Here is a 24965-nt window from a genome sequence, read left to right on the forward strand (position 1 = left end):
TTTTTAAAAAGCAATAAAAAGGCAGAGAGATAGCATAATAGTTATGTAAAAGACTTTCATGCTTGAAGCTCCAAGGTACTAAATTTAATCTCCGGTGCCACATTAACCCAGCGCTGAGGAGTGCTCTGGTAAAATACATACATACATATATATATGCACTGACCCAGGGATAGTAGAATTGTTCATGCAAGGGAAAGAAAATGAAGACAAAAAGGTCCAGGGAGATAGTCCATGGGAAGGGTCTAAGGCTCAGAGGTTTCAATGAAGGACCAAGAAATCAGAGTGGGATAATAATCATCAAGATTACAGAAAATGGAGCTGTTCCAGATAGTCCATCAAGATCAAGCAAAGATTACTAAAGTCATAGGCTCCTAGAAATGTTCCTAAAGTAAAGACATCCCAGCTTCTTTCCACCCTAGGGTCCCTATTCTCATTTGCTCTTTGGTTCCTGTTTATTAAATATTTTGTCCTGTTGGTTCCTGTTTATTAAACATTTTGTCCTGTTTTATATCTTACTTCCTTTCAGTCACCAAGTTGAAGATGCTATTATAATCCCATCCTGACCTCTCTGGAAAGATAACCTCATCAGTGTGTCCCAGAACCTCACCTTTCCAGAGCCCTACCCCACTAGTGAAAGATAGAGACAGGCTGGAGGTATGGATCAGACAGCCAATTGTCCATGTCCAGTAGAGAAGCAATTATAGAAGCCAAAACTCTTTCCTTCTGTACCCCTCAAAAGAATTTTGTTCCATATTCCCAATAGAAGAATATGTTAGGGGAGGAGATGACAGAGGGTTCTGAATCCCAATTTCACTGGGACACAAAACACTTGTCATCAGGGGTCTTTGTTTCTATACCATCACTAAAAGGGAAGAGAATCTGGAAAACACCAGAGGAAGTCGGGCACTGTTTCGCTTATTTGAGAGGGAAGAGGAAAAAGGAAGGGCACTCGGAAATAGTAGTAAGTATAACTGTGACTTAGAAAGGAAGTGAAGACAGGGCCGTAGAAGTGGTTCAAAATGGGCAAAAAAATAAAAATAGATTAATAGACAGATAGATTTAGATATATATCCAACCCAGATCTATGACCTTGTGAGAACCATTGCAGTTTCTACTGGAGAGGGATGGGAACACAGAACTCTGGTAGTGGGAATGGTGTGGAATTATACCCCAATGATATTATAATTTGGTAAATCACTAATAAAAGATAGTATATCTTGTTGTTAACTTTAGAGTAGGGATGCTGTGATAGCATACATATGAAGGTGTGAACCATTAGAGTATTTCACTTCAACATTTTTAGAAGCATGTTCAAACATGGGGGGAAGAATAGTACAGTTATTTACAATTCTGTCACACAAGCATTCTTCTGCTAACTACCCACATATAATAGTATCATCATCATCATCATTTCTTACATCTCCTTTATCCTAGAATTGTTTCTTAGCATTTCATTCCCTTTGATGACACTGATCAACAGCATTTTTCTAGCTTGTTATTTTTTTCACATTTATTCGGACAGGCTTTTAAATAGTTTTAACAAATATTTATTTATTTATTTAATAAGAAAGAGCTCTGACCACCACTCAGCTCTAGCATATGAGGTGCCAGGCATATAGCTTGAAACCTCACGCATGCAAGTCTTCTGCTCTACCGTTGAGCTCTCTCCCAAGTCCCAGACTAGAAACTTTAAATGCATTGTTTAGAGTCTTAGTCTATGCAACAGAAAATGGAACAAAATAAACATTACATAGTCTTTTTGAAAGAATCTATAAGAACTTCCTTATCTATTACATAGTCTAGAAAAAATAATGTGCTTTATTTATAAAGTACCACAGTTAAATCAGGAGGAAAAGTTTACAAATAACTATGACCTCCCTATCAGATTAATTTCTGTCAGTTTTCTGAAAGAATCGTTAAGAAGATATCAACTGAAATTATCACATTCTGGGGGCCGGGAGGTAGCACAGCAGATTAAGCTCACACGGTGCAAAGCGCAAGGACCGGCGTAAGGATCCTGGTTCGAGCCCCCAGGTCCCCACCTGCAGGGGGGTAGCTTCACAGTGTTGAAGCAGGTCTGCAGGTGTCTATCTTTCTCTCCCCCTCTCTGTCTTCCTCTCCTCTCTCCATTTCTCTCTGTCCTATCCAACAACAACGGCAGCAATAGCAACAATAACAGTAACAACAACAAAGATAAACAAAGGCAACAAAGAGAAAAAATGGCCTCCAGGAGCAGTGGATTCATAGTGCAGGCACTGAGCCCCAGCAATAACCCTGGAGGCAAAAAAAAAAGAAAAGATCATATTCTTAAGTGCATAAGTTTAGCTGTGTAAAGTATGGCTCTAATTTAGAAGTTATTGGATTATTTTCTTGAGAAAAGTGTGTTTTAGCCAACAATTCAATAACTGGCCTTTAATCCTTATTCAGGAAAAAAAAATGAATGTCTTGACTGCAATTTCATTTTATGTCTCATTACTAATTACTAATCTGAGTTATCCTGTCACATTCATTCATGCAAAGTCAAATACAGTGAGTATTTAATTTTTGTCTTTTGCAGCTCCATGAAGCTAATGCAACGCAAAGCCATAATCATATAAGCAGTGTTCTTATTGCAGGAAATAACTGGGAATTGAGACTGAGATGTTGCTCTTTCTTAAACTGAGAAAACTTACCCAAAAATCTCCAACATAATTTTCTATTAACAGACTGTAACTATTTTGAATTGTCCAGTCAGGACTGGAAACTGGTAGAAATCATTTAAGTAAGTGGGGAGGTAGATCTCATAATGCTTGAAATTTCTAAAGCATAAGTGGATTAATCATACAACAAATAAAGGAAAAGATAAAGGTGCAGTTCATTAGCATACAAATAAAAGGATGTTAAAATAGATAGTTAAGTAGATGTTAGATAGTGTGCTGTTTTGCCGCTGTGTGACCCAGTTTCAAACCCAGCCCTCCCCCAGTGCACTGAAAAAAGCTTCTGTGCTGTGGTGCTGTGGTGCTGTGGTCTACCTCTCTCTGCCTACTAACCAAAAGTTATAGTAGATGATAAGGGCTAAAAATGAAGATTTGGCAGTTTTGACATTCTGATGATAATTAGAGCCATGGATGTTGAGTCACCCAATGAAAGAACTAGAGTGACAAAATAAGAGGGTCAAGAGGAACCCAGAGGATTTAAAAATCCTCAGTATTTAAAAGGTATTTAATTTTTGGGGAGAAAGTGTAAACCTTCTCAAACAGCTCAAAGACATAAAAGAAAAACAGGAAAAGCCACTGCCACCAAAGCTGAGGGCCCTGAGTACTTTCAGAGAGGAGTGTGCACGGGTGCGAGTATGACAAGGAAGTCTAGCAACTTTGCATGAAAACACTCTGCTGTACTTAAGGCTGTTGGAAACTTGTCATTAACATTTTCCATGGACTGGAGCCAGCACTAGGGGAAGCTCTGGTACTATGGTCTCTCTCCCTCGCTATATGGATCTCTTTCTCTCTGCAGGAAAATGTCATTCCAAGAGCAGTGAAATTGCATGTGTAAGATTCCACCTCAGGGGAAAAAAGTGTTCTACTATTTAATCTAATGGAAATACTTTTTGATGTGACATAGTATCATAGTTACTTAAGAGGATATCCCTCTTTCTAGAACATGCAGGCTAAAGTATATAGTTTATAATATAAAGTCTACAACTTACTTGTTAATGGAGAGGAAAGAGCAGCTGCAGCGAGAAAGTGGGGGGAAAGAGAAAGAATGGGAAAAAGTTAACAACTGGTGAGTGGAAGTAAAGGGTATTCACTGTACTATTCTTGTATCTTCTCTGTAGTTTTGCAATTTTTTTTTAAATAAGCTGGGAGCCACAGGACTTGCAGACATGAGGTCCTAGATTTGATCCCAGCTACTACATATGCCAAAGCTGAGTGGTGCTCTAGCCCTCCACCCCAATAAATATATCCATAAATAAACACTTAATTTTTTAAAGGAATTGGGAGAAAAACAAAATAAAATGACACGAGAAAACTATACAAAAGCAAGCTCCCTACCCTTACCCATGAAAAACGGTGAGGGGGGGGGAGGAAGCATACTAAAATGTTAATGGGGTAACACCTAGGAGAGTGAGCCAACGAGGTGTGGCGGGGAAGGATACCCTCCTGGCACACAAACACGTGTAGCTATGGAGCCACGTGGATAGGCTTTGAGAGGCAAGAACTTTAAAGAGCATGTCATCTGATGTCCCACCTCAATGAGCAGAAAATCACGGTGACCCCAGTTCACAGGGGTCACTGCTGGAAAGACAGTATTAGCTGAAAATTCTGCAACAACACTAATGAAATGAGTAGCAAGCCTTGAAGCATTCATAAAATTCTTCTGAATAATAGAAGTAAAGGAAACAAGGTCATTGGTTACTTTTTTCATTAAGACTCTAGATGTGAATGAACAGCACTATAAATGGCTTAAGAACTGGGAGTGAGGGGTAGAGACATGGCACTGGGGTGTGGGAGTGGATTTCTCAGGCAGACTGGCCTGTCAGATTTAGAAACAACTAAGTTAGATGCCATTCCAAATAACTACAAAAACATTTGATTTGCTATTTAGTATTCTTATATTTTTAAGAAAAATAGATGACAAACATTTTTTAAAGGACACTATTCATTAGAGAAAATTTCCATTTGTCATAGCTTAAAGCATCAAACTTCAAAGCCATAAAACCAGATAGCCTTTACAGGTTCCTCAGCACTTATAGGAATTGAATAAATGCATTCCTAAGTAGCCTCTGGGGAGGAAGTAAAATATATCACAGTGCTCTCAAAGTATTCCACAAGAAAGTTAAAATAAGAAGGGGGGGAGAGAGGCTATAGATAATAAATTTGAAATTCACCAATATAAACTTGCAGTGAAAAAATTATAAGTATAAATTTCAGCTCAGGAAGATTTCAATGTCTAGTTTCTAGCTTTGGGGGTAAATTCCAGCCACAAGAGAAGGTAATACATCAGAAAGGGTAATGACTCTGGAGGCTATCAGAGCCAGTCTCCAATGAGTGTGTGACTTCAGGCAGTTTTTTTAATCTCAGTCTCAGTTTCCTCATCCAGAAAAGGACACTAATCAAAGCTTCCTCCAAGAGTTAAGTGAGAGAGAACTAATGAATGTGGTAGGCACTAACTTAGGACCCTCTTCCTTGCATATCACAAAAAAAGAAGCGAAATGACAACAGCAAATCCTCCATGAAAAATGATAGCCCACAAGAAGGGGTAGCGTGGGTTGTGTATGGAGACCACTCTGCCTTCCGAGCACTATGACACAGCAGGGACAAAGTCTTGAGGTGGGGCTGCATGCCTAACCAGACCCTCGAATCCCCCAAATGGGAAGCAAGCTCCAGCCCAGGCTCTATCATTGACTAGTCAAGCATTCAAAGCTAATCACTTTGCCTCTCAAATGCTCACTTTCCTTTACTACAAATAACAACAGTCCTTCACAGACTTTGAAGATGAAGCACATGTGAAAGAGCCAGCCCGACTATAAAAGCACTGTGCAAAGAGAAGGCACTTTGTGTTGGCAGATTTAATTAAAGCTAGCTTCTGAGGGCAGCAATGTTTGGAGGTAGCATTAAAGGGTGTAATGACTGATAGCAAAAAAACAGCATAGTCAGGTGGCAGGGGTGCGGGCTCAGCAGTTATAGCACAGGATTTGCATGTATGAGGCCCCAGGCTCAATCTCAGCACCACATAAGATGGTGCAGTGCTCTGGTTTTCCTTTCTTTCCCTCCCTCTCTCATTTAAAGCCGGCAAAATAGCTCACCTGGATAGTGTGCTGCTTTGCCATGTGTGCAACTCGAGTTCAAGCCCAGCCCCCACACTACACTGGAAGAAGCTTTTGCTGTAGTGTCTCTTTCTTTCTCTTTCTCTCTCTCTCTCTTTCCCTCCTCCCCTCCCACCCTCCTTACTTCCCTCTTTCTAGCCAGAACACTGCTCTGCTCTGATCTTTGGTGGTGCCAAGGATTGAACCTGGGACCTCAGAGCCTCAAGCTGCTGTGTTACTGATACAGCTATCTTTTCTTTCTCTATATCTGAAAAAGTCAATCTGGAGCACTGAAGCTCCGAGCAACCAAAAATTAAAAAAAAAAAAAAAAACCAAAATCCTTTGGATTCAAATTTGAACTCTGGCAGTTAGTTATTAGTTATATGCTAAGTACTTACTTTATTGAGTGTAAGTTTCTTCAACTATACAAACAGGAATAATAACACTTCACTATGTAAGGACTATGGCAAGGACTAAATAAAATATATGTAGAATATTTTGAACAGGCTCTGTAATATAGCTGGTAATCAGGAATAATAGCTGTTATTTTCTATCAAGAGCTTTCAAAATATTCACAGTCCTTGACACAATAATTTCATGTCTAATCACCTGAATATGGGAATAGTCCAAAGTAAGGAAAAGATCTACTTAAAGAAATTCCTTGGGGCCGGGTGGTGGCGCACCTGGTTGAGCACACATGTTACAATGTGCAAGGACTTGGGTTCGAGCCCCTAGAAGGGGGAAAGCTTTGCAAATGGTGAAGCAGGGCTGCAGGTGTCTCTCTGTCTCTCTCCCTTCTCTACCACCCCTTTCCCTCTTGATTTCTGGCTGTCTCTATCCAATAAATAAAGATAATTAAAAAAAATAAATAAATTCCTCAAAGTGTTACTTCTGGAAAAAAAAGAGGGCTTCAATATTAGAGAAATAATTAAGTATAATATGGCCTGTCTACTCAATGATATATTTAACAACAATGAAAATGATATTCAGAAAGCATTTATATCAAGCTGAGAAGTGTTTATGCAGCAATCTTTTAGTGCCAAAAGTGAGGCTACAAAATTGATATTTAATACGATAAAAAAAATATACACCATACCAAAAAGAAAAAAGCCTAGAAGGAAATGTTCAGAATGTTAATAGTCAATATCCCTGGGTAGTAGAATGATAAGTAGAATTATTTTCAACTGCTTTTCTACATTCTACAATACTTCTGAATGAGAAAAAAAAACTGTAGATAAAATGCAGGGGCCAGTGGCACAGGAACCAGGTGGTGGCACACTTGGTTAATTGCATGTGTTACAGTGTTCAAGGACCTGGGTTCCAGTCCCTTGTCCCCACCTACAGGGAGAAAGCTATACAAGTAGTGAAGCAGGGCTGCAGGTGTCTGTCTCTTTCCCTCTCTATCTCCCCTCTCTCAATTTTCTCTCTGTCTCTATACAATAATAAATAAAATAAAAAGTAAAATAAAATGTTACTACTAGTGTAAGTCAACACCACTATGCTGTTTTCAGTAGATTTATTATTAGGACATAGTAAAAATGGCATAATAAAAGCTAATGTTGAACAAGACAATTAGTGAAAGAATAAGATAATTATATGGAATATCTGAACAAGTATGTGCTAATAAATTAGATAACCTACATGAAATGGAAGGATTCCTAATAGGCCACTATCAAAAATGGCTCAAGAGAGATTCAGTGATGATTCTACCAAACATTTAGAGAATAACAGCCATTATAGGATACACTTCTCAGCCCCGGGAATCTCTCCTTAAGCCCCTCTCTGTCCATGAGCCACATGTGCTTGCACTCACCTGTGACTTGGTAGGTTTCCAAAGTAAACCTAGTCTTATCTTGTTGTGTACTCAGGTGATGCTCTTTGCTATTCAGGATACACTTTTTAATTCCTCCTAGTACATCAAAATTGCCCTGATATCAAAACCAGACTAATACATTATAATAAAAGAAAACTACAGGGGCCAGGCTGTGGTGTACCTGGTAGAGTACACACGTTACATTGTGCAAGGAACTAGGTTCAAGCCTCTGGTCCCCATCTGCAGGGGGTAGCTTCACAAGTGGTGAAGCAAGGCTATAGCTCGCTCGCTCTCGCTCTCTCTCTCTCTCTCTCTCTCTCTCTAGTTTCCTCTTCCCTCCTGATTTCTCTGTTGCTATTCAAAAATAAGTAAATAAAACTTCTTTGAAAGACAATATTTTTAAAATATAGATAAATAAAACTACAGACAACTGTCTCTTAATATAGATGCAGAAATCCTAAACAAAATACTAGCAAACTGAATCTAATGACATATAAAAAGCATTTTATGGGCCAGGTTCAAGCTGGTTGAGTGCATGTATTACAGTGCTCAAAGGCCCCAGTTCAAGCTCCTGGACTCCACCTTCAGGGAGTGAAGATTCTCAAGTGATGAATCAGTGCTGCAGGTGTCCTTCTGTCTGTCTTTCCCCTTTTCTTGTCTCTCCCTTTGTATCTCCCTCTCCCCTCTCAATTTCTCTTTCTATCCAAAATAAATATTTATTTTTAAATAGCATTAGACACCAAGACCAAGTGGGATTTATGCCCAAAATACAAGTGATTTAAAATCTGAAATTGAATCAGCATACACTGTCTCATCGAAGAAAAGAGAAAAAAAACTACATAACCATCTCAGTACATGCAAATAAGGCATTTGGCAAAACTCAACCTCACTTTTTAATGAAAAAAATCAATAAATTAGGAATATCAATGAACTTTTCCAACCTGTTAAAGAAAGTCTGAAGAAAAATACTGAAAATATCATAATTAAAAGTGAAAGACTGAATACTTTCCCCCTAAGATCAGGGACAAGGCAAGAAATTCTATTCTGGTATTACTATTCAACATTGTGACAGTTTCTAGTCAGACTATTAAACAAAAGAATAAAATAAAAGTCATAGGATAGAAAGGAAGAAGTAAAAACCATCTTTATTTGCTAGTGATGTTATTTATAAATAGAAAATCTACTAAAAAGTCTACTAGCGTTTAAAAGTGAATTCAGCAAGACTTCAGAGTACAGGCGACAGAGAATGTTAGAATGTGCACGCACACACACACACACAACACTTACAGTGGAAAGCAAAACAGGAAATAAAGAAAAATTTCACTCACATTATTTATTGTTATTTCGGAGAGAGTCAGGAAGAGAGGTAGAGAGGGAGAGAGAGAGAGAGAGAGAGAGAGAGAGAGAGAGAGAGAGAGAGAGAGATTACAACATCAAAGTTTCCTTCAATGCTGGGCCCAAGCCTAGGCTGCACACATAGCAAAGCAGCGCACTATCCAAGTGAGCTATTTTACTGGCCTAAAAACAATTTCATTTGTAAGCGCATCAAAAAGGAATAGAATATGTAGGCCTACTTTTCCAAAGGGAGCATAAAACTTAAACTCTGGACACTATAAAGCATTATTGAAATAAATTTAAAAAGATATCCTATGGATCAGATAATTTAACTCAACCTCCCCAGACTGAGTTACAACTTCAGCACAATCCCCATCAACATTCATGCCAACATCTTTTGAGAAATTGACAATTCTAAAATTCATGTGAAGATCTAAGGGATTCAGAAAGTCAAAATAATCTAGTGAAAAAGAAAATAGAAGACATACACTCCCAATTTTAACACTTTCTACAACAGTCACAGTAATCAAGGCAATGTGGTACTTGCACAAAATCTGTAATACAGGCATAGATCAATGAAATGAAATTGAGAATTCAAAAATCAGCCCTCACAGTTACAGTCAACTGATATTTGATAAGAATGCTAGGACCCTTGGGGGAAGAAGTACAGTCTCTTTAACAAATCATGCTGGAACAAATGGATATACCCATGCAGAGAATAAATGTACACCCCCACCTTGTAAGTTTTTAAGCCAAAATTGAACAAAAACTTAAATATAAGAGCTAAAGTTAAATTTTTAAAAACCAGTACAATTAGTCTTAGATTTGGCAATGGATTCATATGATCCTAAAAGTACAAGTAAGCAAAGAAAAAATAAATTTGACTTCATCAAAACTAAAAATCCTTTTTACTTCAAGGGACATCATTAAGAAAAGTCAAGGGGGCAGGTGGTGGTGCACCTGGTTGAGCGCACATGTTACAATGCGCAAGGACACCGGTTCGATCCCCTGGTTCCCACCTGCAGGGGGAAAGCTTCACAAGTGGTGAAGCAAGGCTGCAGGTGTCTCTCTGTCTCTCTCCCTCCCTATCATCCCCTTCTTTCTCGATTTCTACCTGTCTCCATCCAATAAATAAATAAATAAAAATAATATAAAAAATTTTTAAAAGTCAAAAGACAGCCCACTAAGTGGAAGATATATTTGAAAATCATATTTTTATAAGAAACGTGTAACTAGAATATATAAGGAACTACTAAAATGAAATAATGCCAGGGTGTGGAAGCAAAGACTCTTCATGCCTGAGGCTCCAAAGTCCTAGATTCAATCCCCCATACCACCACCATCAGCTAGAGCTAAGCAGTGCTTTGATTTAAAAAAAAAGGAGGGGTGGGGCCAGGTGGTGGTGCACCTGGCTGAGTGCACATGTTACAACGCACAAGGACCCAGTTTCTAGTCCCTGGGGCCCCCTTCGGGGGAAAGCTTTGTGAGTGGTGAAGTAGTGTTGCAGGTGTCTGTCTCTCTCCCTATCACCCCCTTCCCTCTTGACTTCTGGCTATCTCTATGCAATAAATAAATAAATATAGTAATAAAAATATTTTTAAAGTCAAATTAACTCAGTTTTTTAAATGGACAAATGATCTAAATTGACATTTCTTCAAAGAAGATATAAAAATTTCCAATAAACACAAGAAAAGATGCTCAACATCTGAATCTTTAGAGAAATTTAAATGAAAACCCTACTGATATGCACTTCATACCTACTAGGATGAATGTAGTCAAAAGGACAGATAATACCAAATATTGCCTAGGAGCTGGAGAAACTGGAACCTGATACTCCACTAGTGGGAATATAAAATGGTCCAGCCATTTAGGAAAAGTCTGTAAGTTTCTCCAATAGTTAAACTTTGAGCTATCATATGACCCAGCAATTCTACTACTAAATATATGCCCACAAATATAGATATATCTCAAAGGATCTGCCATTTTGAAAAAAGTGATTCATAGAAACCATTTGGTATTTCCTTGAAACATTAAACATAGAATCTGCAACTCCACTCATAGATAAAGACACCCCCCCCCCGAAAAAAAAAAAAGGTATGAAAAAAGCAGGGACTCAAACAAGTACACTTGTGTTCAGAGAAGCGCTTGTCAGAGTCAAAAAGGTGGAAACAGCCCAAGTGAATTAATAAACAAAATGTGGTCTATCCACTCAATGAAATATTATCTGGCCATAATAAAGACTGAAGTACTGATACCTGCTACAACACAGATGAACCTTGAAAACATTAAAGTGAAAGAAACCACATAAAAGGTCATACTGTAAAGGATTTCATTTCCATAAAATGTACAGAACAGATACATTTATGGTGACAGAACAAAGACTGCTGGCCTCCAGGGACTGGAGAAAGTGTGTAATGAACACGGGGTTTTACTTTGGAGTGACAGAAATGTTTTGGAACTACATAAAGGAAGTATTTACACAACACTGTGACTATACGAAATGCCACTGAATTGTTCCCTTTGAAATAGTTAATTTCATGTTATGTGATTTTCACCTCAATCATTATTTACAAGAGAAAGCCATTCAAAATTTGAGTTCATATTTACATCTAGATGCAACATTTTAAAAGCTGAAATGTCTTTCATATAGAGGATTTACTTTTACAAGTTGTGCTTGGCCTTTTTCTTTTTTTAACCTAAGAAATGTGGCTAAATTTAAAGAACTCTTAGTAAACCTGAATATAAAAAGATAATTACTCTCTTCACTCTCTAATATTAAATTACAACCATGGAATTAGTTCAGTTGGAGCTTTCGACTGATTTTTTTCGTGGTGTGCAAACAGAGTTGAAACAGCACATCTCCTGTTGTCCCTGCTGTCAGAGATTAGCTTGCTGGTTCACCAACACAAATCAGCTAGAAGAAAGAACAGCATCTGACTCCCAAAGAAAAAAGGCCTGTACTAACCTGTATAGAATACTCTGCATCCTAGACTCTCTCCCTCAAGCCTGAGGAAACTTCCAAACCCAAACTAGGGGAATTTAAACTGGGAAAACTATCTAAAACTTGGATACCAAAGAAATAGAGTTCAAAAGCACATATTATTCACATACTGCACTGGCTTCTGAACGGTTTCTATATTTTCTGCTGATAGAGACAATGCCCTTTCAGCACTCAGGTGAATTTCAACTAGATTCTAGTAACTCTGAGAAAGAACCTCAGCACAAAATATACAAAGGAAATAGTTAAGCCCCTAATTACATGAGAGCAGTGAGGACCATGTCACCTATTCAGGAACAGTACACTTTTGGTGAAGCTGATGATCTAGCATTTCCTGAATTCCACCTAGAATATTCTAAAAACACGAGGCAGATTTCATGAAGTTCGGTGCTGAATAGCTATAAAAATAATCTGATCACTGAGTTATCAAATCTAATAAAACTTCAGTGATGCTACTAAATGTCACAGGGGTGTGGACAGAGCTATTTATAAGCATACGGAATAAAAAGATGTAAGTTTACAGAGGTTTTCTTGTTTCTTGCCTCTGAGTTTATATTGGTACATTTTCAACTGGAATCAAATCAAGCAGCAAATTATCTCTTAGATAAGATGTTAGAGTGCAACATAAATTCAAAGCTGCGTCCTCCTCTGAAGGCAGTTTCTCATGTTACCCCCATATTTAGCCTTTAGTTCAAGTGATGCTGTCTTGTTTAGAGTCACAGGGGGCAGCCTGAGAAATGAGCAAATAAGAGAGAGGAGGAGAGCCCCCAGCCCAGTGGACTAATACCCTCTCCTAACACTCACCTTTTTCAGATCTTTGGTCTATTGTTGAAGTAGAACTGCCACAGCCCATGCCTTCTTGATCATACGTATCCCTAAACACAACTTTTCATTCCACGCGTAGCTGGAAAGTGCCTTCCTGTATGGTGTGAGGGGCCACTCCTCGCTGGTCCACTCAAGTTAGATTCTGACGAGGAAGACATATAGGAAGGGAGGAAAGTGCCCGTTAACAACATGGTATCCAGGCTGGCTCAGCAGGATTCACTTTCTACTTCCACTGAACTGCTGTTCATCATGTGATATGGAAACCCTGGTTTATTTTCCAGAACACAGTAGAGCAACAGTGCAGCTATAGACTACTCTTCTGCTACACATCATTACATTTTCCTCCAGTCTCCTCAGGCACAGGTATGTATAAAGCAAAGCATTAAATAATGAAAAAGAAAAACTGAAATGTTAAAGCATACTTTTCTAATTGAAACATAGGAGGTGGGATATGGTAGCTCTCACATCATTGAACAGCCCTGGTTTTAAGCTCAAAATAATAAAGCCTACCTGGGCTTTGAAACCAAACAAATTAGAGATTGACTATATGAGACAAAAAATAAAAAATAAAAATAACACATTTAAACAGCTAGAATGCCATATTCAAGCCAAAGTGAGTTATTGAGCAATTTCCAGAACCAGTTGAGTTATTTCATAAATAAATAAATAAAGAGTCTAGGTCTCCCCATAGACTGAGGCATCAGAAACAGTGAGAGCACCCTTTATGAAGAAGTCTTGTGGGTGTTTCTAAAGCCCCTCTGAAGTCTACCCTCTGTGCCACCAAGCTTGCTGAGGAAACTGCTAAATTCCATCTTCCACAATCACTCCATGGCAGTCTTCAACAGTTCCCTTCTGTAGTATCCCATCTCATCGTTTTGGGGGGTAATGTTTCCTTGACTGTGTGATACCCCAAACCAATCTGATCTAATAGACTTGTAATCTTTTCTCCCCTATGTCACTTTATTAGAGAAATGCTGACTTAAAAGACTGTTGTTTCACAGGTATATAGTTGCATTTCTTCATAGGAAAACAGAACTCAGGACCCTACTGGACTTGTCCATTTTCCCACTAGTGCTACACTAAGAATTTCAAAATGTGAACTGGACTAAAGAAAGGGGGAATTAAAATAAGTAAGATGCTTGAATTCTGGGAATACTTTGAAAATAGTAATAACCTTAACAAGCAAGTATTCTGACCTGAAGTCATCCAGATTCCTTTATGTATTGAATTAGTTAACTTGTCTAAACTTCTATTTTTATTATCTACCTCATGGATAAAAAATATTAACAAAGGCTGGGGAGATAGCCCAATGTTAAAGTACAGGACTTGTATGCCTAAGATCTCAGAAATCAGGGATTTAGTCTCCAACATTGACATCTGCCAAAGCTGAGTGGTGCTCTGGTCTCAGCCTCTCCCGCCCCCACCCCTTCTTCCCTTATCCCTCATGAAAATAGGTCAATATTTTGTGTGTTAACATGGGGAGGTAGAAAGAGAGTTCACTAGCTAGAGCAGGTGCCCTGCCATGCATGCAACATAGACTTGAGTCTCAGGACCGCATGGGAGGTGCTATGTCAATGGAGGAAGCTCCCAGGGCAGAACAAGGCTTGTGGCATTCCACCTGAGTCCATTCTCCAGGGTTACCACCTGCCCATTACATTCACACTCTCTGAGCGGATTTGTGTAGTTGGGTTGTAAATTGACCCAGTATAACCAACACCGTATTTACCTATGAAATATTCAGGGAAATTTTGCTAAATGTTTTTATTTTTTAATTAAAGGAACAGTTTCCTTTTTAAAAAAAAATTTGCCTTTTCCCCCCCTTTTGTTGCCCTTTTTGTTTTATTGTTGTTGTAGTTATTATTATTGTTGTTATTGATGTCATCGTTAGATAGGACAGAGAAATGGAGAGAGGAGGGGAAGACAGAGAGGGGGAGAGAAAGATAGACATCTATAGACCTGCTTCACTGCCTGTGAAGCGATTCCCCTTCAGGTGGGGAGCTGGGGGCTTGAACCGGGATCCTTACATCAGTCCTTGCACTTTGCGCCATGTGCGCTTAACCCACTCCACTGGGCTACCACCCGATCCCCGCTAAATGTTTTAATGAAATTAAGATATATATTTTGACACCTTAACATTCCAGTCTAGCCTAGTAGCATCAGACAAAGAAAACAAAGGGAGGAAAAAAGGAGGGAGGAAGAAAGAAGAAGGTGAAAGAAAGAAAGAAAGAAAGAAAGGAAATCAGTTTGACATGATTTTTAATAATGGAATCATATAAGTTTGAAGATGGGAGCGAACTCAAGCACCGCCTAGAACTTACACAAAGTATAAAAAGAGTTAAACAAGTTGCCTAATATCACATAGACAGACTGTCAAATTTTGTTGCATATTAGCATCATCTGGGAAGCTTTGAAAACTCCCAATGCTCAGACTGATCCTCATTAAATTGAAATCTCTGGGGTTTAAAAAAATTCTGAAGCCTGGGCCCCAACCCACAATGCCATGGTCAGTAGTTTTAACCACTTGACTCACTGGAAAACTACCAATATGTATGGAGTTGTTCTGTTTTGTTTCATTCTTTACGAAAGATAAATGTGTTTATTTTGCCATGGTCAGTAGTTTATTTTGTGAGAGAGGCAGAGAGATCAGAGTACCGATCCATCATATACAGTACCAAAGATTGAAACCAGCTCCTTATGGAGGGATAGAATGTATTCAACCTGCTGATTCACCTTCCTGGCCATCCAAGAATGGTGTAGAACATAAACACAAAACAGTGACTCATCACTGGTACTCATTTGTAATCTGCAAAAGGGAAGCATTCTTGTTACACTTGCTATAAAGTTTTAATGTACAGGAGAAAGAAAGACACAGAATGGGAAGAACTGGAGCACAGAACTGTTTGATATTGTTTAGTTATTTTCATCCTAACCACTTTTCATTTCCCAAGATGAATGCATAAGGGGTGGCCTTGAAGTCAATCTAAACTTGACCATCAAGCATTTTCCAAGTGCCAGTCCAGCATCTCCAAGTTGTCCTTATTTTTCCTTATTTTATTCCCAAATATATCTCTACTGAACCCCCACATCTTGGCTTAGCCACTTTGACCTTGATTCTGCCCTTAGCGTATTACATGTGAATTGTGGGGTGTCCCATACCAAAAAGTCAGCTTTCCCCAGAGAAGCACTGACTTTTTGTGAGGAATTCCTCCTGTAGCTCTGACCCTAAGGAACTCAAATCCTGAGCCCATAGCCATTCATCAGACCACACTCCCACCTCCTAAAGGAAAATTCAGTATGCAAAAGCTAGTTCTTCCCTCCTGGACTATGTGGATGTAATGTCTTCTGACTTACCCTGCTACATTCTTTTTTGCTGTTCACCTAAACATATTTTCTAGACTGCAGTCTGTGGTCTAGATATGACTAAGGGACTTAGAGTGGGCTTGAGGATTCCCTGGCCAGCTACTTGAGAGAGGTCCCTTTCACCAGTAGACCAGCTCTACGTGGCAGCAGAATGCTGTAGCATTTGCTTGAGTCTGGAGTTCAAAATTAAAAGGGGGAGGTATGTAAGGTTGAGCCGGTCATCTTTCCTGTGTCTCATTAGAAGAAAGGGTAATAAAAGGAAAAGAAACATTTTGACTATCAGAAAGAGTCTAACGGTATCTGTTATGTCAGCCAAGATTATAGCCAGGAGGCAGTTTGGCTTGCTACCAAGTCTTCCAGAGTCCTGTTTGTAGAAGTATAGATCTGTATAGTCTATGGTTCTAAGCATAAGGCAAGAAAAGCCCCACCACCGTAAGTTCAGAAGTAGGGATCAACAGAGAAAGGTGACTTTATGCAGGGCTCCACAGCTTTCAGTATGGTGGTATATGCTTCGAGAATCTTGAAGAGAGAGCACTGGTGACTACTATTTTCCAGACAGAGTTCAGCAGGGAACCTCTTTGAAGTAAAGCATTTCCAGAACATTCACTGTTCCTAACTGCTAGCAAAGCCTTAAGGTTAGAAGTCAGACAAACCAGAGCTTCAATTCTTCTCAGTAACTATTAATTCCCTCAGTTTGCTCATAAGAAAGCAGATATGTTAATGCATACCTTACAAACTTGGTCTTAAATGAGGAGCTTGATGATGGAAAAAGCTCACTTGAATAAAGAGCAGTTCTCTTTAACTAGGAGTTAGGAGTGGCAGGCACTGCGGATACTTGTTGTACTAGAAGAGAAGCATAGTTATGAAATAAAGAAATAAACAGTTATGTACCCTTGGGAGGAAAAAAAAAAGAAAAAAAGAGCAAAGAAGCAAACTGTGTGTTCAAATCTCTTCTTTCAAAATGTACTGGATGGAACCTCCCAGAGACAAAACCCTTGAGTGTCTACAGGCTCTGTGATCATTCCAGATGGGGAAATGGGATCTTTGCTGCCGAAAGCACTAAGATCTGAAAGAATGCTACCACCATAGTTATCATGATAGCAAAGATCACTACTATTTATTAAGGGACTACTATTTACCCAGCATAGTGGGTATTTTATATTTCCATTATTGTAGTGACTCTTCATAGCAAACCTTCAAGATGGTACTATTATGCCCATATTATCAGAGGCAGAAACTAGGACTCAGAAAGGCAATATCACACTCCATGGCCCAGCTGATTAGTACAGAGCTGAAGACCCACTCTGTTTACTCATCAGAGAATAAAAAGATTTGTCCAGCGAAAGACCAGTGACACCTTGGATCCAGAATCTAATCTGGTTGATCCACATGGACACTAAATCACAAAAGAGAATTGGTAAATATTGTAAATAAAAAAATCTGTTTCCTTTTCTTACAGAGGGACCTCTGCAGTCCTCTACAGCAACAAAAGGCCACGGCAGCTAAAGGAAGACTTCTGAATGTGAACTTGTGCCATGAAATTAGGGGAACATCACGTGAAGGGTCTAGAAGTGTATACTCAAAGTATCCCTTCCCTGATTTTCTAGTTCTCACCCAAGCAACCACATTTCCCCCCAAAAAAAACTGTGAACTCATCTGAAATAGGCCACAATCCTTCAAACTGCAGAGTCATCTGGACACTTTTCTAGGATGGTGATAACCTGCAGTCAACATCTTTGAAAAAAAAGTCATTCCAAAAAGCTGCAAAGCAATAAACTAAGCTGCAATGGGCACACATTCCCTGTTCTATTGCTAAACAACATCTGCTTAGAACACAAACTTCAGCTTGCTCCAACTGCCTAAGAACAAACAAACATATTACCTGTTTTTTCGGCTGGGCCAGTGGAGAGGTCTTTCCTTACTCTGAAAAAGAAGAAAAAAAAGAGGTACAATTCCAGTTCTCTCTGGAGCACTCCCCCTGTGTGCGCACACACACACACACACACACGTGTACACACACACACACACACACACACACACCTCGCATCTCTGTAGCACTCTAAAGGGGGAGCTCTCGCTTAAAGAATTCAAGAAAGAAATATGCATGCATACACACAAAGAACTGGAAGCGGACACTGCTGCCGTGCCTTTAGTCTGGAAGGTGAACCCAGAGCTGCTGATTCAGGAGAGACTGGGCTGGCCCGGCGTGGCAGCTGTCTGCCCGACCCTGCACTGTTCTTGGCTAGGAGAGCTCACAAGAGCCCAAGTAATGGGCTGTGATCACATGACTGCTTCCAAGGGGACCAAGCTCTGTACAAGCAGAACCAGGCCGCCGTTTGCATAAATAATTTAATAATTTGCATCAGTACAAACTATGAAATGAATTTAGGAAAATAAGAGCAGAAAAGCATTAGCAGCTGACTCTTTAGGGTCATGTGAGAGTAGCTTTTAGGAAACATTTCAGTGAGCTGGGGACAATGAAGAGAAGTAAACGGGAGGCCTAAATATGCCTGTTTGGATGTGAAAAAGGCAGGGGTTTAAGGGAGCAACTGCTGGATTCCCTGCAGAAAACGTGTTGTGATGGGACATTTTATTCCTCTGGCTCTACCGTTAGCTGTGTGTTGGAGAAGTTCTCTGTGAAAGGGGAATTCCCCCACCTCAATGGTGAAAAGAAATGTTGAGGTGAAATTTTTTGCTGAGTTTGAGATGAAAGAGAAGGAAAACATATTAGAAAAACTGATGTGCCCACGTCAGTCCCGGATGCCAGCGACCACGCTGTCTTCTGCGGCAAAGAGAGGCGTCTTACCTCCAGAGTCCCATGCTGACTCGGCTGCAGTGACAGCAGTTTTCCTCCCCTCCTTCTGGCTAGCTGGCTACCCGGTGTCTGTGTTTTCAAGTTTCTTGGCCTCATGCCTCACAAGCTAGAATATAAACTACTCTGGTCACAACTGATTCCTAACCCCACCTGAGCTACTCTTTAGCCAATTCCTTTCCGTGCTGGAGAGCCACAGGAGAGCCAGGAAAGTGGCTACCTAGCTTGCTATTTAATCTAATGGAATCGTTTTAAAAATAACTGAAAAGGCAGCTCTGGGCTTCTGAACTCCTGTTAGCATATTAAATATTATCAGAGGGTCTCATTAAGAGGCAATGCAACCATTACACGTTTCCATGGTAAGGACTCCAAGACCAGGGCCTGATGAGGTTCACATACACTGTGAATGATAGCACAGTTGCCTACGTGCCCCAAAAAAGCCATGGACTATGTCTCCCTATGGCTGTGTTTCTACCGAATGCCTGTTCGATCTCAGTGATTAAAAGAAGGCCATGTCTAGATATTGTTGTTCAAATGTCAGCTCCCCTGTGTGAAGCCTTTCCTGAATCACCAAAAAGGAGTCAGTCACTCACTCTGTCTCCTAGCCCTCAAAGCTACGTGCGTGTCCAATTCTAGAACTTCTCTAAGTGCAGCATAATTTGTCCTTTTATAGTAAAGCCCTGAAGGGAAAGAATCTGTTTCATCCCTCTTGGCATCCCAGCACCAAAGGCATAAGGGGTACTCACTGAATATTTGTCTAACCACAGAAAGAAAGGAAAGCAAGGAGAGGACTCATGATTTGGGCAGTTATTTTAATAGCCAGGACCGTAAGCTGGATTAGTTAGGCCTTTTATGTGATTTGTCTGAAAGTTCAAATGTACTTCAAATGAAGAACTTCACTGTATTTCCCCATTGAACAAGAATGCTAAAATGCCACTCTGAATGCCAGACTCCTAGAGCCAGCCCCCAATTGTGAAATGGATCAGCGACGATGTGTGTGACTAAATCCCAATAATGATGGCATAGTTACTGAGCACATTCCATGTTGCAGGGACTAGCTGACTCCACATGGGCTAAGTTAACCCACATACCAGCCGAGGAGGCACACACGATTAGCACCCCTGCTTGCGCATGACAAGATCTAGCCCTGAGCCGACCAGAAAAGGAGTGGCTGGGCTGGAATTTGAACCCAGGCACTGTGGCGCTAGGCCCCGCTTCATAATCACTACAGTCTACTGCGTCAGTCAACACTTTATATATTTGCAAAATAATGTTCTAGCCTCTCCTCAGATGCTCTCAAATCTCCTTCAGCTGAGCAGAGTTCTGAAGAAGAAAAACAACAGCAAAAAAAATAAATAAATAAACACAGATGACCCCAGAAAAGAGAAAAAGGAAATGGGCAAGATAACAGCAATGTTAACAGCTTCCCCTCACAGTCAAAGAGGCTCAATTTCTCTCTCAATGGGCACATCAACTTGTGACAGCAGCCAATCAGGAAGGGGAGAGTTCAGTTTCCCTCCGGAAAAGGCTGTGGTGGTCTGAAATTATGTTTTGATTGAGCACTCCTACATGACAGGGACATGACTACGTCAGGAAAACACATGAGAAAGTAAGAAAATTATAAGTTAAGATCTCAGCCCTACTGGAAAATTAGCTCCATGTATCTAAAACAGTAGTGCAGGGCTAAAGAGATAACTCACTGTGTAGGGCATATGTATGCAACCTGGGTTCAAACCCCAGCACCACACAGGAGCACTACGGCACTGGGGGAAGCTCTTGTGCTGTTTGTCTCTCTAAATGAAGAAGTTGAGCTGGGAGTCATCAAATCGTGTTTACATGAGCCCCCCCAGGCATACAAGAGGCATTAATCACACGATGAATGAAAACAATAACATCTCTAATAGAGCGGGGTACAGGCACAGAGAAAAATGTCTGCCCTAGAAAGAGGGGTGAGGGGAGGCTTTCTATAGAAGTGGTACCCAAGTCAACTGAACCAAAAATTAGCAGTTAACTAGAAAAGAAGTAAGGGTGTGTATATTTCATAGCACTTAAACCAGATGGAAACAAGAAGAGGTGGAGCCAGAATCAAAGTGCACTGAGTTTCTAACTGTAGTGCTGCAAATTGACTTATATGTGAGTAGTGTGTGGTCTGTTATTACAAAATGCCTCTCTCAATCCCCCCCCCCCCATAGGCAGGACTCACTCTTTTTTAGCTGTCTTGGCTATCTGCCTTTTCTTTCTCACTAATCCTCTGCCTGACTGGGTGTGCTTCTTCCTTCCAAACAAGCATCGTGCTCTCAAATGTTTGTCTGCCTCCAGGGAACCCCAACGAAGGCACTCGGTTAGCCTGTGGTAGTAGCCACCTCTGTTCAGAAGGAAATGCACTCTGTCAGGACAAATCCAGAAAGGTCACATTGGCCATAAAAGGTGGGGGAAGACATTCCAGGGAATGTGAAACAGTATATTTGACTACTGTTCCCCGAGAATGTGGGTGGGGGCTGGGGGTGCCCAGAGTGGAGAATGGGGACTTGAAATTGGAGGCTGGGGGGAAGGTAGACTGGTACCATCTGTGGTTGAGAACTCAGACTTGTCCAAAAGTCAGGACTGTCGTTTCCAAGGCTTACAAGGACTGCAGAAGATAAGATACAGGTCCAAGAAGGATTCAGAGGACCTAGTGGGGGTTGTATTGTTATATGGGAAACTGGGGAATGTTATGCATGTACAAACTATTGTACTTACTGTTGAATGTAAAACATTAATTCCCCAATAAAAAAATCAGAGAGAAAAAAATAAGCAGTAAAAAATAAATAAATAAATAAATAAATGAATAAAGCAGACGAACACTGGTGCCTTCTAGAGAGTTTCTGTCTAAAGGAGACAGCTGCTACTTTCTGGTAGCTCCCTCTTGGGCTCCTAGCCAGAAATCCCAGGCCTGATGTAATTTTTCAAGAGAAGCTGAACATATTTTTATGTAAAATCACCCTATTATAAAGTGTCAGTATGAGCAGATTTCGACAGACTTAAGAGGCCATCAGTTACAAGGTATATCATTACTTTATGCACCAATAAGAAAGGGAAAAGTTACCCATCAAACTATGACATTCCATCGATTTTAAGATGCCTTCCAATTTCAGAGGTGTTAACATGTGGGGGGGAAAACGTGCATCTGAGGATCAATGAAATGGTTACTCTCCTTGTCTCAAAACACTATACAGACTTCATAAATTCAGCTGGAGGCTGACAGATTGCAAACTGTTACACAAAGGGGAACCCGAGGGGAGTCTAATGAGATCCAGGCTTGGGAAGACCACGTGGAGGGTCAGATGGTGAGAAGCTGAGAGAAACCAGTCCGAAGCAAACCATTAGGAAGCTACTATAACAATCTAGGAGAACCATGCCACACTACCTGTGAGGGCGGAGAAGGGTCTCCGTGTGAGAGGCTTCTAGGCAGTCAACCCCACAGGCCCCAGCTGGGTATGGAGAATGAGGGAGAAGAATGGGGGGGAGACAAGAAAGTCCTGGAGGACCCGGAAAATAGTTTAAACTGCCTGAGGCCCCAGAAGTCACAGGTTCAATCCCCAGCACCACTAGGTATCAAAGCTGAGTAGTGCTACAGTCTTCTCTCTCCCCACCCCCACTCAAAATATTAGGTTGTCAAAAAAAAAAATCATGATGCATTTTTGCTAAGAAAAACAAAAATGCATCATGACTTTTCTGAAAACCTAATCAATTTTTTTTAATGATGCCTTTGAAGTTTAAGTTTGGAATAACAGGTGAATTCATCACTTCTGTACAAATACAGTACATAATGACAATTCTGTCAAAGTTGAACAGCATATACTAGGGTCCCCAAATCCCTACTGCCTCATGACATCGTGGCCACCATAATGTCAAAGTGTTTGACACCAGCAGCTGCTGACACATCTTATGTTTACCATGTCTCTTGATGACATCGTTTCTGCATGTGTTTGATTTAATCTCTTGTTGCCATCTTCAGCATGGCTCCTGTGCCTGCAAATTCACTGCTAACACCGCTGCCCCCAATGGCACATTTCACAGAACAACTCCCCACCACTATGTGATGCATGGCTGTACTTAGCTTAGTGCCATCATTTTCAGGCCCTCCCCTGGAGGCTAAGGGTACAATAGTGAGTAACAACAGTGAATAACACAAATATGGCCTCTGCCCTCCTGTAATTTACAGCCTGGGGGAGATGCCATCAATTGCAGTAGAGCATTACTAGGCAGAGGGCTAGGACACGAAGGGGGTCAAACATGTTTATAGTGTAGAACAATGACAAGTTTAGTCAGGGGTGTGCTGTGAGGCCTCCTTGTTGAAGTGTCTTGGGCATTAAGTGAAACAAGGTCTTCAGATTCTGATGAAAGAACACAGATTACCCATAATAGCAGAAGTGATTAGAGAAGAGGAAATATCCAGGGGGCAGCTGAAGAGGTGGCTCAATGGGCAAAGAAAACACTTTCCATTCAAGAAGCTCCAGGCATATCACCAAATAAAATGACAGAGTGGTACTCTGGTTTTTGTGTGTCCTTTCATAAACATAAACAAACAAACAAACAAATATTTTTAAAAGTATAAATAGACAGGGAGAATTTGTAGAGTAAGAAATCAGTAGGGCCAAAAGCCAATCCCTGGGGAACAAAGATATGCAAAGGGAATCAGGAGAAGGAAAGAGCAAATAAAAGGTATCGCTAAAAAGAAAAAAGGAGAAGAGGAAGAGGGAGAGGAGGAGGAGGTGGAGGAGGAGGAGAAAGAGGAGAAGGGGAAGAAGAAGAAGAAGAAGGGGAAGGAGAAAGGGGAGGAGAAGAGAAGGAGGAGAAAAGAAGAAATTAAGGAGGAGGAGAAGATGAAGGGGGGAAAGAAAGAGAAGTAAGAAAATAGGGTGGAGAAGAAAGAGAAGAAGGAAAAGAAGAAGGTAGAGAGGAAGGAGATAGGGAAGGAGGAGAAGGAAGAGGAGGAGGAGAAGTGGAGAAAAAGAAGCAAGTGAAGGAGGAGGAGAAGAAAGAAAGGGAGGAGGAGAAAGGGAAGGAGGAGGAAAAGAAGGAGAATCAGAGAAAGGAGAAGGGGAAGGAGGATGAGGAGAGAAAGAAGAGGAGGAGGAGAATAAGAAGCGGAAGAAGGAAGAGAAGAAAGGGAAGGAGAAAGAGAAAAAGAAGGAGAAGGTGGAGGATGAGAAGGAGGTGAAGGAAAAATGGAGAAGAGGAGAAGAGGAGAAAGAAGAAGATGGAGAAGAAGGAGAAGGTGAAGGTGAAGGAGAAAAAGGATAAGGTGAACGTAAAGGAGAAGAAAAAGGTGAAAGGAAAGGAGAAGAAGGAGAAGAAGGAGGAGACACAGAAGAAAGAGAAGGGGAAGAAGAATGAGAAGGGAAAGAAGGAGAAGGGGAAGGAGGAGAAGGAGTAAAAGAAGGAGGAGGAGGAGGGGAAGGAGAAGATGAAAAGGAGAAGAAGGAGTAGGGGAAGGAGAAGGAGATGGAAAAGAAGAAGGCGAATGAGGAGAAGGAGGAAAAGAAGGAGGAGGAGAAAAAGGAGGAGGGGAGGAGTAGAAGGAGAAAGGGAAAAAGAGGAAGGAAAAGAAGGAGGAGAAAAAAGAAAATAGGGAGAAGAAAGAGAAGAAGGAGGAGGAGGAGGAGAAGAAGAAGAAGGTGAAGGGAAAGGACAAGGAAAAGAAGAAGGGGAAGGAGAAGCAGGAGGAGAAGGGGAAGGAGAATAAGAAGGGGAAAGGAGGAGGAGGAGAAAAAGAAGGAGGAAGAGAAGGAGTAAGGGAAGAGGGAAAAGAAGAAAGAGAAGGAGCTGAAGGGAAAAAAAGAAGAAAGAAAAGAAGGAGAAGGAGGAGAAGAGGGGGAAGAAGGAGGAGAAGGCGAAGAAAAAGGTGAAAGGAAAGGAGAAGGAAAAGAAGGGGAAGGAGGAGGAGAAGCAAAAGAATGAGAAGAGAAAGGAGGAGAAGAAGGGGAAGAAGAGGGAGAAAAAGAAGGAGGAGGAGGGGAAGGAGCAGAAGATAAAAAAAGAGGAGGAGGAGGAG

The 24965-nt window shown here is 40.6% G+C and overlaps 1 protein-coding gene across 1 annotated transcript in view; it reads right to left on the reverse strand.

Moving 5' to 3' along the window:
* Positions 1-18348, reverse strand: part of LOC103128300 (serine/threonine-protein phosphatase with EF-hands 1) — a gene marked incomplete at its 3' end in the record, with an annotated part of 79887 nt that extends 61539 nt beyond the window's left edge. The window contains exons 1-4 of the mRNA XM_060184770.1: positions 18229-18348; positions 17999-18039; positions 16845-16959; positions 12736-12898 (exon numbers count right to left, since the gene is read on the reverse strand). Coding sequence (XP_060040753.1) covers positions 12736-12784 — 49 coding nt within the window. The remainder of the gene's footprint in view (positions 1-12735; positions 12899-16844; positions 16960-17998; positions 18040-18228) is intronic.
* Positions 18349-24965: the final 6617 nt, after the last annotated feature.

This window comes from Erinaceus europaeus, unplaced genomic scaffold (assembly GCF_950295315.1).
Source record: "Erinaceus europaeus unplaced genomic scaffold, mEriEur2.1 scaffold_483, whole genome shotgun sequence".
Lineage (NCBI taxonomy): Eukaryota > Metazoa > Chordata > Mammalia > Eulipotyphla > Erinaceidae > Erinaceus > Erinaceus europaeus.